This window comes from Athene noctua, chromosome 2 (genome assembly GCF_965140245.1).
Source record: "Athene noctua chromosome 2, bAthNoc1.hap1.1, whole genome shotgun sequence".
Classification (NCBI taxonomy): Eukaryota; Metazoa; Chordata; class Aves; order Strigiformes; family Strigidae; genus Athene; species Athene noctua.
In genome coordinates, this window is record NC_134038.1 from 3074526 (window position 1) to 3087393 (window position 12868).

At 46.2% G+C, this 12868-nt stretch overlaps 1 protein-coding gene across 6 annotated transcripts in view; it reads right to left on the reverse strand.

The window, feature by feature from the left end:
- Positions 1 to 12868, reverse strand: part of ADGRB1 (adhesion G protein-coupled receptor B1) — a 287094-nt gene that overhangs the window by 153335 nt on the left and 120891 nt on the right. For 5 of the 6 annotated variants that reach the window (XM_074898341.1, XM_074898343.1, XM_074898340.1 and 2 more), the window contains exon 3: positions 8176 to 8334. The exons of the other annotated variant lie outside the window; for it this stretch is intronic. In XM_074898341.1, coding sequence (XP_074754442.1) covers positions 8176 to 8334 — 159 coding nt within the window. The remainder of the gene's footprint in view (positions 1 to 8175; positions 8335 to 12868) is intronic. 6 annotated transcript variants of the gene reach the window in all.

Sequence of the window (12868 nt, forward strand, 5' to 3'; positions counted from 1 at the left end):
TTGACACAACCACCTGCTTTCCAACCCCAACACCCCTAGCCACCAGCAGTCCCCGAGGCTTTAGCACCGAGCCAGCCTGCAAGATTTGGACTGGCTGGCAGTTCAACAACCCCTTGTTTCTCAGTGAAACTTGGGACCATGCAGAATGTGATCCCTTATGTCTGGTCTTTAATCAATTTCAATGATTTTTTTTCTAGGGTGTCTGTACTCTTTGCTGTACTTGTGGAGGATTTAACCTTTTCAGATGCGCTGACGATGAATCCCACCATCCCTAGCAGTGTTTTGAGATCTATGGTGGTGACTGGCAGTATTTTCTGGTGGAAAACCCTGCCTTGTGACCAACACCTACCAAGTAATGCTCTGTAGAGTAACCAGAAAATGCTGATTGGAGCAGGCAGGTGAGGGCGGGTGAAAAGGAAAGGGATAGCTCAAAAGGATGTCTCCTTCACAGACTCTACCCTACCAACAGCAACAAGGAGGGATGAAGGTCTGGTATCAACAAAGTGACTTATGTACCAACAGAGTTGTGTCCGGGCACCTTTCCAATCAGGTGAAAGAAGGAAGCTCCTGACCCTAGTGTCCTAACTGAAAATCTCCCCCTGAAGACCATGGTGTTGAGATCAGAAGGTAAATAATACATCCACTACAAAGTAAAGGCATTTAACTCCTGACTGACAGATAACACCCCTGTTCCTTCCAAATGCGTCTGCATCCTACATGGATCAGCCCGGAATTTTCTACAGGGGAAATTAAAACTTCGGTTCTCCATCTTACTGGACATATTGCAATCCCGACACATGCCCTCCCTAGTAAACAGAGAAACAACCAAGCAATAGAAACCAAACCCTGCCCACCAGTACTGCCTGCTGTAAATCAGGAGAGCTCAGCTGACTCCACCAGAGTCATGCAGAATAACAGAGAGCAGAGCTGAGCCCAAGTATTCTGTGATCTGGCAACCAATTTGTTTCCAAACAGCAAGTACCAGACAGAAGATCTTTTTCCCCAAGGAGGTAAAACAGTCAGACATCTTTTCAAGAAGTACAAACTGCCAAGAGATGAAATGGTGACAAATTTGATCCCAGAACACTGAGAAAATTAATAAAGGTTAATGAAGCTTCAGTGTGGTGGCAGGAATCTTTATTGACATCCAAAAAGGGAAAGCAGAGGAGGGAGAAGAGTGATTCAGAGATTCCCTACCAGGAGCCAGACTTTATATTCAGCAGCTTGATTCATGGAAGAGGCCCATCTAGTTTATGAAATTATATTATTTCCCATTGCAGTTGCCTGAAAGCAGGACTTAAGAAACTTAGGAATTTGTCACACCAACTCCTCCAAACCTTCCCAGCACTGAGTGGTTCCAGGCTGCTGGCTAGAGGGGATGGGATGGGGCAGTCACCTGACTGCCATCATCAAGGGAAAGGCACTGATACCTGGACATCAAGGCTACCAACATCCTGCTACTTGCATCCAACTTGGTTTTGTCTGGCTCTTTGCTGGAATGGAAAGGACTCAAATAATTTGTTTTTTGATAGCTACAAAGTCAGGGCACTTGCCTGCGTGAGATTTATTTTTTAAAAAAATGCCAACCTCTAACTAGGTTTTGAATATCCAGTGTCTTGAGTTTGCTTAGGAGACAAGTTAAATTAGTCCGATATTTAGGACACATCACAAATTCCCCCCATTCCCACCACCCGTTGCTGGCTATACCCCTGCACTTTCATCTGCTCTAAGTCCTCTTTATGAAAGCATACGGATCACAAGAACACAAAAATTCTCCATCTCAATAGGCCTCCCAGAGACTTATTTAGGCTGGGAGGAGAAACAGGGAGTAGATGTGGAGCTTGGATGGCCTTGTCAGCTGCCCAGAGAAAGGGAGGTACCAAGGAAAACCTGAGAGACAATATGACAGAAGTAGCCAGTGAGCATGGATGGATGGATGTACACAGACATAGGAGACAAGACAGAGGGAAGGAAAGATAAAAGAGCTATATAAAAGTTTCAAATGCAACCCTGGCACCTGGGACCTCCTCTCACTAGTCTGACATCTCCCAATGCCTGATCCTAGGCTTGAAGGACTTGCATTATTTTCTTTGTTCCCTGATGGATATGACAAGCCTGTGCTGTTATGGCTCATCCTAATTAAAGGCAATCAGGTCTAGAGGCTGAATGTGTGGCCCTTTCAGCTTGCCCAAAGCTTCCCCCAGCAAAGACTGCCTCTAGACCCATGCTGGGGTCACTCCACTGCAGCAGGGAATCTGCGTCCCCTTTGGAAAAGGTGGTGTAGAGAACCATGTCTGTCTCCATTTAACATGGAGCATGGCTTAGATTTAGCCTGGACAGTTGCCTTAAATATATGCAAAAATCAACCGTGGGTGTGGACAAAGGAGGGAGAAGCCGAGTGCCTTATGCACAAGGCAAAGTTGGTGCAAGTGATGCTTTGATGTGGGTTTTAATGTACCTGAACTTGACGGGGTGGAGGCCAGAAAATAAAGGTAGTGGGGAACTGGTGGGATTTCAGCAGAACGGGGTCAGTGGAGTAATGTCAGGATTAAAGGAAGACCTAGACTTGATTTACATCCCAGCTGTGTAAATGCCACGAGGATGGCCCATTGTGGAAATACTCAGCACCTTGGAGAAGCTAGCACGAGGGCTAGAGGAATAATATCCTTCGAAGGAACAGAGAGATGTTTGAATTGCAAGTGAAGGCAAGCACAAGAGATTCTGGAAGAACAGAGCTCAAATGTGGATGCGGAGGATGATCTTGCAGTGCTGGCAGTAGTGGGAAGAGGAAGCAGGTGACCAACACTTCTAATGAGAACATGTAATGTGTCAGACAGCACCTTGCAACACAACCAAGGGAAAAAAAAAAAAAAAAAAAATTGAATGCAGAGACTTTGCAGTGTTGTGGGCCAAGGTTTTAATGTCTAAGCGTGTCTCATCGGAGCTACGTGCTCTTCCCGCTATATTCGTCTCCCAAACAGGAGAGACGAAGAAAATAACAGGATCATGAAAATTAGTCAGGCAAGCTGGGGTGGTGGGAATGAAAGGATGGACCCAAGCAAAGAGCGGAAAGGGATGATTAAAAAACTCCATTGGAATGGACTGAACGTATCTCAGTGCAGTAAAACTAAAGGAGAAGGTGTTGGCTGTGGAGTTTTTTGGGGCATCTAGCAGCTGCTAAAGGAGTAAAACTGAGAAGGGCAGAATCAACAACAATCCCTAAAAAACCAAGATCGCAGTGGATGTAGAACAGGGCAGGTTTGGAGGCCACTGGATACATGGCAATTGCGCCAGGTAAGGAAATGGCCCAAAGCATCTCGGTTTGAACATCTAAGACTCGTGAAAATGTCATTGGGTGAGATGTGTGACTCCCAGATGTGAAATGTCTGAACCACCATTAAAAGGGGGGACAGGGTGAAGTCTGCACGCAGCAGCAGGTACCGATAGGCCAAGACGTTTTCAGCTTGCAATGAATTCTAGCCTGTCCTATGGGGAATGAAGATGCTCTTACATGTGCATAGGATATTTCAGCTTGGTGGTTGCAGCAAAAAAAAAGGTTATTTTTAATGAAAATCAGGGGCGGCAGAGACTGAGGCGCAGTATTTTGAATGACACGTGGAACACGCGTTTCTTCACACCACTGACAGCTGCACAGCTGAAGGACTAGATCCTGAACCCTCTTGATGTTGAAAACCCAGCAGGGATCAGCAGGACTGCACCGGTGTCACACTTCTGCACCTGATGGCAGGATGCGACCACCTCTTTCCCAGCTTAGGGGAGACGTATCTGCCCAATGTGCATATTCATAAATGTCAGAGATGGTTTTGCATTGCCTCTGCCAGATGGGATGGCAGGATTTCAGCTGGCTCCTCTGCCGATTTTCATTCCCCAGGAATAAATGCAGGCCGCCTACATCTCTGATTGTTCTTGCATTTCTCCAGCACTGCCAAATTCCAGCGTCAGGGTCAGGCCCATGACATCCCCCCTTTGGTTTGGACGTTGTCCTGCCGCGTTGCCCGTCCAACCTCTCTGCGAAGACCCTCTGCATGCCAGGCTGTGAGCAACCGTGGCTTTTAGCACTGTGCAGCCAAGAGGGGCCACTGGAGCACAGCGGGTGCCCCCTTCCATCCAAAGGGGGTGGACCTGGAAAGCTCCTCTGCAAGCACTTGCCACCACACTCGGGTTGGCTTTTTTTCCTCCCTCTATAAAACAACAGCTCCTGGCCAAATCCAACAGATGGAGGAAATCTCCCCTGTCTGTGCTGGAGAGGAGGATATCTCCGGGTCCTTTGCCTCTAGCAAGGAAAAATCAGAGTTACAACAAACACTGAATGCTGTCCTTCAGATTATGTCTCTTGAGCTGAACAGCTGCCATGAAGAAAGGCTCTGCCTAAGCCAAGCTGTTGTTACTAGACAAAGTTTCCTTTCCAGTCTGGGATGAGCCTTCATTAAAGTTTTTCTTCAGTGTTTTACACCTTCGGGTTTTGCCCATGTAGATAACTTACCTGGCTTTCTTGCTGTTGACCTTGGGTATGTCTCCCTGGGGAAATTTAGCCAAATTAAGATCATCAAGCAAGAGATCCCATTACATGAAACAGCAGAGATGGTAGCCCAGGCGAGTGGAAAAACATAAAGACCACGTACAAGTGGCACCTGTGGAGTCATTGAGCTGTCCCTGTGCAGTGATTCAAACAACCCTATGGCCTCCAGACAATGTTTTCAGACTCAGCTCTGGGACCCACGTGGCTATACCTATATTTCACTGACCAAGCTGCCCAGAAGTCACACCTCTTGGACCACCATTCCCACTGCTGCATACGGAGACTCTCTGAAGGTCCACCTGGGGCAGTTCTGGAAGGGGAAGGATGGCAGGACCTGGAGAAGGTCCATCTGGGGTAAGAGCTGGGTGGCAAGAAAGGTTAGATCCCTCTAGTGCATTTGCCATGGCCAGGTAAAATAAAACATCCAATGAAACCCTCACAGATCCTCCACAAAAGCTCATCTTGGCAGCTCCAGGGAGCTGAGTGGCACCACCCAAAGTTGTTCCTACTGAGAATCTGCTCCAGATGCTGGATAAGACTAAGGCCTCTTCCTGCTGCTGGAGATCCAAATAAACAGCTGAAACACTCTTGTTAATCAGTCCCCCATCAGCTTATGAGCCGCTTTGGTAGGAGTAAGGAAGGAGAAGCTAAAGAAAAGAGATGGGTTTGCCCTTGTTTTTAAGTTTTCTATGTTATTCTAACACAACTTTCTTGGACAGGAACTGATTTTACTTTTCAGTGGTGGTATTAGTTTCCTTGGACAAGATTCAATTTACCCCCACAGCAAAAAATGAAATATCAGGGTGTTCATCCCTGTTTTGTTTTGCTGTTTTTTTCAGGATTATAGATGGCCCTTTGGTCAAGGAAAAGAGTATTTTTCCTGTTTGTTTTCTACTAGAAAATTAAGGTGTCAGATACTCCACAATACCTGGAGAGCTAGTCAGGTATTATTACAAGCTACTGAAACGCTGCGCAATTCAGGATAAAGATGTCCAGTCCTTCTTTTCTCTTTTTTTATTTTTTTATTTTATTTTTTTTTAAATTAATTAGAATCTATTTAACTGCAATGTATAATGAACACTTAGGAAAATAACAGTTGAAGTGGAAGAATGAACAGCCTACTCAACCCTAACAAATCTATGAGCCGAAGTCAATATGAGAATAACAGTGACACATTTAAAACAGGATTTTTATTCTACTTTGAAATCCTCTCAGGTTTTGGTACAGATCACGGTAAAGAGAAGGAAAGGGTATGTGCAAAAAAAAATTAAAAGCCTTTCCTGGATCAAAACTGCACCTCTTTTGGGCATGGCTGCAAAGGTGACAAGGGACAGATTCACTGAGGAGAGAATTCAGAGGCAAATGCACAGCTTTTTGGTAGGTATGAAGAGACACAGGCTTATCTTGAGGTAGGACACAGACCTCAAGACGTGCAGGGACAAGTCTTCTTGAAAGATTAATTCTTCACATCTTCCCTCAAATGCTTGCCAGCCTGAAAGCATCACAGTGGGGCTCAGCAGTTTGTCTGCAAAGAGGCCCTTGGGAAAATTAATCAGAATTGACTTATTTATTTTAAAGGGGGAAATCAATCTGCGCTGCTCCATTCTGTGGGCACCCTCTCTCACCAAACCAGGGCCTTCCACTTAACTCAAGATCCTTTTTTCCCAAATAAGCTCAACTGAACTAACCTCAGTGAAATGTGGAGTAAGAGTTGGCTAGGTATGTAATGGAAAGAGGACAAGTAGACAAGTGAAATCATTTATTGAATCATAGCCCCTTGGGTCACAACCAGGTTTTTCTGCACTTAGGATCAGCTTTGCTGAATGTTGTGTTCTGGAAAAGACAAGTGAATAAATAGAGAGTAAACAGTGATTCGTCCTTCACTGCTGTGCTCTGTGCAGTGAGCGGAGATGAAAACCCTACCCAGACTTCCAGGTTTTGCGGCTGCCCATCATCTAACTTCATCCCTCCTTGCCACAGCGACCTCAGGAGATCTATCATAATGGAGAACAAAGTTTTGCCCCTGGGGTAGATCAAGGGAAGATGTTATCCCCCTTATTCAATGCTGGTGAAGCTTGACCTAGAAAATTGTGTCTAGTCCACCCCTGCACCCAGTTCAAGAGGGTTGTGAAGGAAGCGAACAGGTCCCATGGAAGGCTTTGAAGATAGTTCAGGATGGGGATGGATGCCCTGTTAAGAGACTTTGGGGAGCTCAGTCCCCCCTCGTTTGTCCAGCATAGGAGGGGCACTCTAAGGAGGTTATTTTGCCTGTTGTCCCATGTGCCCCAAGTTTAAAGAATGGCCACACCTGCAGACCCTCCTCTACACACCTACAATGCCATCCTGACCTTCTTCTTCTTCATGGCATTGGCCACTAAGACCAGCATGGTCCTTCCTCCAGCAACATTCAGACATGCTCAGATCCCACAGCTGAACCTCCTTTCAGGTCCAGTTTCCAGGTCCTTGCACTTTTACCCTCACTGCTCCAAGTCACAGTTACGTTGTGACTACAGAGTCACCTGCAAGTGTGGGGGATGTAGATTAAATATCCCTAGTGTGGGCGAACCTCAGAGGGAAATTAGCAACTGTGAGTCAAGGAGATGAAATTTCATATACTACGTTTCATAAAAAAAAAAAAATAATTAAAAAAACCCAACTAATTGCAACATGATTTAAATTTATGGAAGTGGTAAAAAATGCATGAAATCATTTTAGCCCTTATTAGAGAAATATATTTATGTCCCTCTATTTGAATTTCCCCTTTATCAGGAGATACTTCCCTTCCTTTGAAGACAGTTGAACTTTCCCTAGTTATTTGACTAGTTGGAGGAGTTATTCAAACATTCTCTACTATGAATTTGAAATAAAAAGAAGAGAATAATTATAATCAGCCATTCATTTGCATTTGTTAGGCTGAGTTTCTTCTGCAGTTGTTTTTTTTTTTTCCTCTTCACCCCCCTCTCAACTCAGCTAACGTAAAAGAAGAACTGGGGATTGAAGTGCTGGAGGTTCACCAGCTCAGCCCACTGATGTCTGACTGCTGACTGGTGTTGACATTCTGTCCCTTGCTCTCTGGAGAAGAGGACCTGGAAAGATGCTGCGTTACAGGAGGAGAGTGAAGCCCTGCGTTGTGTCTATCTAATGACCAGATCTTTCTCCATATCTTAACACTGGAGGTTTCATTTTCTAAAAGAAAGGAATCTTGACTGGAAAGGTGAATTAAGCCAAAAATAAGGAAGATTAGCATCTCTCTTAGCTGCATGGTTTATTTATTTATGAGAGAGGCTCCAGCAGTCAAAGAAATGCCTTTAAAGGTGTATATTGTGGCATCAGTGGCAAATTTATCACCAGCAGATGGATGCCTGATGTAAGCCTGTTGATAAATTCCTACAGATTAACCCCTACTCTTTGGGGTAAAGGTGTGTGTATTGGAAGACGTGTCAGCACGTGCGCGGGTGCATGCGAGACCGCGAGACAGGCAGGGAAGGGCAGGGCCATGCACAGCCGACATGCGACCCTTCGGCAGTTTTGCCGTGCCTCTAGAGCATCCTTCATCATTTCTGGCGATGAGGCCAAGCTCATCCTGGGAAGAGCCTCCCGCTCGCGCGCGTGCAAGGGAACATGCCTCCACTTACTATTGCACGCCTTCCTATTGCACAGCCGTCCTTCCTCCAGGACTCCCTCGCAGACAAGACCTTCGTTGGGAAGGGGCTTGCAGGTGCGCATGCGGGTCTGCAGGCCTCCCCCGCAGTCCTTGGTGCAGTCGCCCCAAGCTGACCACGGGTTCCAACCACCTGGGCAAAATCCAGAAAAGCCCTGTCAGCTTCGGTGAGAGCCCAGCACCCAGGAAGCCGAGGCAACGCTGGCCTGGCAGACCCTACAACGTACCCACTGCCAAGCCCTGAGACTGGGATGTCTTTGAATGTGGTAGGACTACACACCACGGGGTATCCAGAAAGCCAACAGATAGAAGGGGAAGGGAGAAGCCTTCCCTTTTCATTGACTTCTCTTCAACTGTTCCCTAGCTCTAAACAGAGAGATCGTCTTCCTGGAAACCCTATCCCATTTCTAACTAGTCCAGCTGTTTTGGTGCTTGCTGAAGCAAAGTGGTCCCCTCCTCTGAGAAGGCCCTCTACCCATTTAGGGGCCTGTTGGCTCCTAATCCCAGAAGGCACTTGCAAAAAAAACTTCCAGATACTCATCCAGCATCGGTGAGGTTGCCTCTCCTTCCTCTTCCCCCACTCAAACACACATGTCTATGTGCAAACATTACAAAGGAACTGGGAAGGCGTGGGAGCCCTACCACCCATTCCACCCCTAAAAGGACACTCCTTTTCCCCACACTCCAGATACCAGCAGCCACAGAGAGGCACTGCTCCCGAGGACAGCTTTGGTGGGGGATGATATTCCTCTCTAGCACCCTTGCAACACCCAAGGGGAGCAATCTGCGAGCATCGTAAGATGAAGGTGCTGGTTTGATTTTCCTTCCCATCCCTCCTCAGTGCTGGTGTCAGCAACATGCAGCTTTGCCCCTTGTACCACCAGCTACAGCCCTGCGAGATGATGGAGCTGATGGAGCCAGCAAGCCCCTTTCTGCAGGGATGACCTTATCACTTGCAGAAGGGAAACGCTGAACCTCTGCAGCCTTCTCCACCCTTCATCTTTCCAGTTTGCTACCAAGAACAACCGGGCCTGGTGGGATGTCCATAAACATTGACGGCAGGGTGGATCACGAAGGTCTGAATCTCTCTCACCTCCCACAGTCCAAACCCTTACAGCGGGACGCCTGCGGGGAGCCCAGGAACGCTGGGATTCCTGTTGTAAAAAGACAGCAGGGAATCATCCTGGCCCTTTGAGTGATGGATAAGCTGTCATATCCCTCAGCGGTCAGTTCACTTCTTGTCAGCTATACACAGCAAGCTAAAATCTGCTCTGTAATAGGCCTCTGCTTCTAACAGCTGGTGATGGCTTCCGTGCCATCATTTGCCCACCTCATGGGGAGGAGCAGAGGTGGCCCTTCATCCCAGAGGTGGCCACTCTCAGGTGGCTGCTTTTCCTGCTGTGCGCTCTCTCGTTACCCACAGCTACCCTTGGAGATGCTTCGGGTCCAAGAAATTCAGCTCCGATGTGCCACGCTCAGGCACAGATAATGAGCTAAAGATGTAGGGGTTTTTGAAGAAAGGAAACACTGGGGGAAAGACGAATGCTGCTTTTTTAAAATAAAAAAGAAATAAAGCTCCTTTTTCTCACCAACAGTCAGAGATTTCAGAGATGCAAACGATCCATTTCAGCTGACTCAGCCTCCCTGTATTGCTATTTATGAGTCAATGGAGATCACAGCTCTCCTCTGAGCTTTGGGCTCCTCTGTCCCTACACACTCCAAGCAGGAAATCAGCCCTCTCTGTAAAAAAGACAGGTCCTCAACAGCCCAGCTAGGTGCCAGATCAGAATACAGGGACACTACCAGCACCCCCTTGCACAGGGGTGGGCAGCTCCTCATCCACCTCCACAGCGTAGAGCTGTGAGTTCAAACTCTACTACCGCCAGCCTAGCTGCACTCTAACTTTTGCTCCCAAGACAGAGTGAAAACAAACACATGCTCAGCAACATTCACGCTGCTGGGTGCAGTGGAAGCTGCTTAGATACTTAATAAGGAGGATAACATGGGAAAATAGAGAAGGATGGAAATGCTGGCTAGTGAACCTGCCAGCAAGGTGCTCAGAGATTCTGGCAGCAGCATGGAAGATGGAGCTGCTATTGGCACACAATAAATATTTGACCTTGAAGGAGACTGTCTTTCCCTTGAAAGTCACTTTCTCTGCTGATTCCTTTTCTAAACAGCACAGGGAAACAGGCTTGTCTCTCCAATTTCCTGATGGGAGACAGATTGTGTTGCAGTTGCAAGAGAGGCCGTTGGCATAATGGCAGGTAGCCTGATGCCTTGTGTGAGCTGATCAGTAGGATATCTGTAACCAGAGACATTTAGGAGCTAATCAGCTCTTAGCTTGCCCTTTTAAGGATGTCTTTCTTCACTCCCTTGAAGCTTAGGAGTGGGGCTAGGGAGAGAAGAAAGTAGCTCCACACAAACCTTGGCTAAGCTTTATGATTTATTTGCTTGGGATGTTTTTTGAGTCAAAACGCTTAATTGCTCCAGTGTCATAAAAGGTTGGGTTTTTTTTTATATCGTGTTTGTAAAATACAGACTGATTACCCAGACTGACTACCTGTCACAGTGTCCCCAGTTTGATGAGGGGTTAGTCAAACAGGTCTGCATTTCAGGATATAACCTATTATGATGACATTAACACCTAAATATATGTAGAAATAAATACTGCCTGGTCTCGCTACAGGAAAGAGCAAGGGATAGTGTAGGTTCCAGTCTTTGACTTCTCAAGCTTCTTATCCTCAGCAATGGGAGAACCAGTCAAGATAAAAACCATAATGATCTCAAACTCTTAGCTGGAATGAGATCTCTTTATGAGGTTGAGCACAGATAATTTCCTTCCTCTCCTTATTCCTCCGTTCCCATCCCATTTCTGAGTACTAAAGAGAAGCTAAAGAAGTACCAAAGCACTTATTAAATCAACGGAGTCATTTATAGCCAAGACAAAGGTATTCCCCACTTTATGGCGTAGTCCTTTTTGTATCATCAGGTTGTCCTGTGGTCCTGACAAATGAAATACTGCGTGTTATTTATCCTGTTTATTGGCTGTCAGATAAACCTTTTGAAATCTCCCTTCTTTTCCTGGGTCTAGTCATTCACTGTTTCAAGTGATCTGTCTTTTTTAGTGGTGCTGTAAACAAGCGGTTAAGGGCCTATTATATGAAGTTATACCCATCCCATCTTTGAGGGGGAAAAAAAAGCTGTACCATGAGTAAAACACTTGGCTTTTCTGCCCACTGCTTGGAAGTATCTGGCTGGTGGAAAGGGGTGGCTGGGTAACAAGAAGTCAGTGAGCTACCATGGCAGTGAAGCAGCTGAGCTGTGGTAACACACAGATGGTTTTAGCCCAGTGTAGATGCTGCAGAAGAGACACGAGTGGGATTTTGTCACTGCAGTGGCTGCACACACGCCCCATCACTCAGTTCAACAGGAGTGACTCGCTGAGCTGCCACAACTCTTATGGACTCTTCATCTTCTAGGAAACTTTCATTCCCACCTCCCTGCCACACAATTCCCTGCTTTTCCCCTTCTTGCGTTTCAAGCATGGGGTTGGAGGAAACCTTTCTGATGGTGGGAAGAGAGCAAACCCATGTGAAATGCAACGCAGAATCCCACTGAAGTCAACGGGACCTTTTGCAGATAGTCCCTTTTGCCCCTGGAGTCCCATTTCATCAGCTCTCAACAAACTGCTGCACCCTGCTGATGGATGCGGGTTGAGTTGCCATCTGTCCTTAATCCAGAAATAATGAGTCTGCTGCAACTGCTTTATGAAGGATTTTGCTTTTCAAAGGCACTGACTCCTGTGAAGGTCACACACCCAGCCCGGTCCCTCTTAGCAAAGTTTTGTTCAGCTACAGCCTTGCAGAACTGCAGATCTTTCTCACGTTGCTCTTTATTCCCTTTTATTGGAGCAGCTGTGTCTCATACTTCCATCTCCAGAGATTCCTGTCACAATCACCAGCTATCACCGGAATCACATAGCAAGGTTTAACTTGTAATTTTTAATTTTTGAGAATCGTCCCAGCTCCTCGTATGACTTTTGCAAAGGCGGCTGTTACACACAAGGCTGCTGCACGTGGGACTATTCTGAGCGCTATGGAGACTGTCATTCAGAGAGGTCTTTAATCCAGTTTCTAAAGGGGTTTTTGGTCCTCCTCAGTCAGTTCTTATCATGATCACACACTAAAACAAATTACTTTTCATGCTAGACTGACCCAATGCATTCTAATTCTCCACAGTTAAATGAAGAAAATTTCAAGATGGTCGGAATCAACTGGCAAGCTCATATTTGGCATTTCTTGTTCTGAATCTTAAGCAGAGATGCCAAAACAATAGGTTTTTCCTACCACAAATTAACTGAGAGAGATGCCTCGTCCAAACACCCTTGATCTTTGGGAAGATTTGCATCCCGATCCGGAGTTTATCTTTGCAGCTGACAGCTGCGATGTGTCTCAGATGCCAGTCAGTCAATCATGCCTTTTAATTTAACAGCAATGCCTTAAATTAGATGACAGTGACAACAGCAAAAAACTAAGGAATCAACACAAAACAATCAATAGAGCACAGCAAAAGGGTCTTTGCTGACACACTACATCCATCTCCGATTTTGTTTTTTTGGATTTAGCCTCCCACTGACCCCAGCTGCAGACACTTCTTGTTGGTAG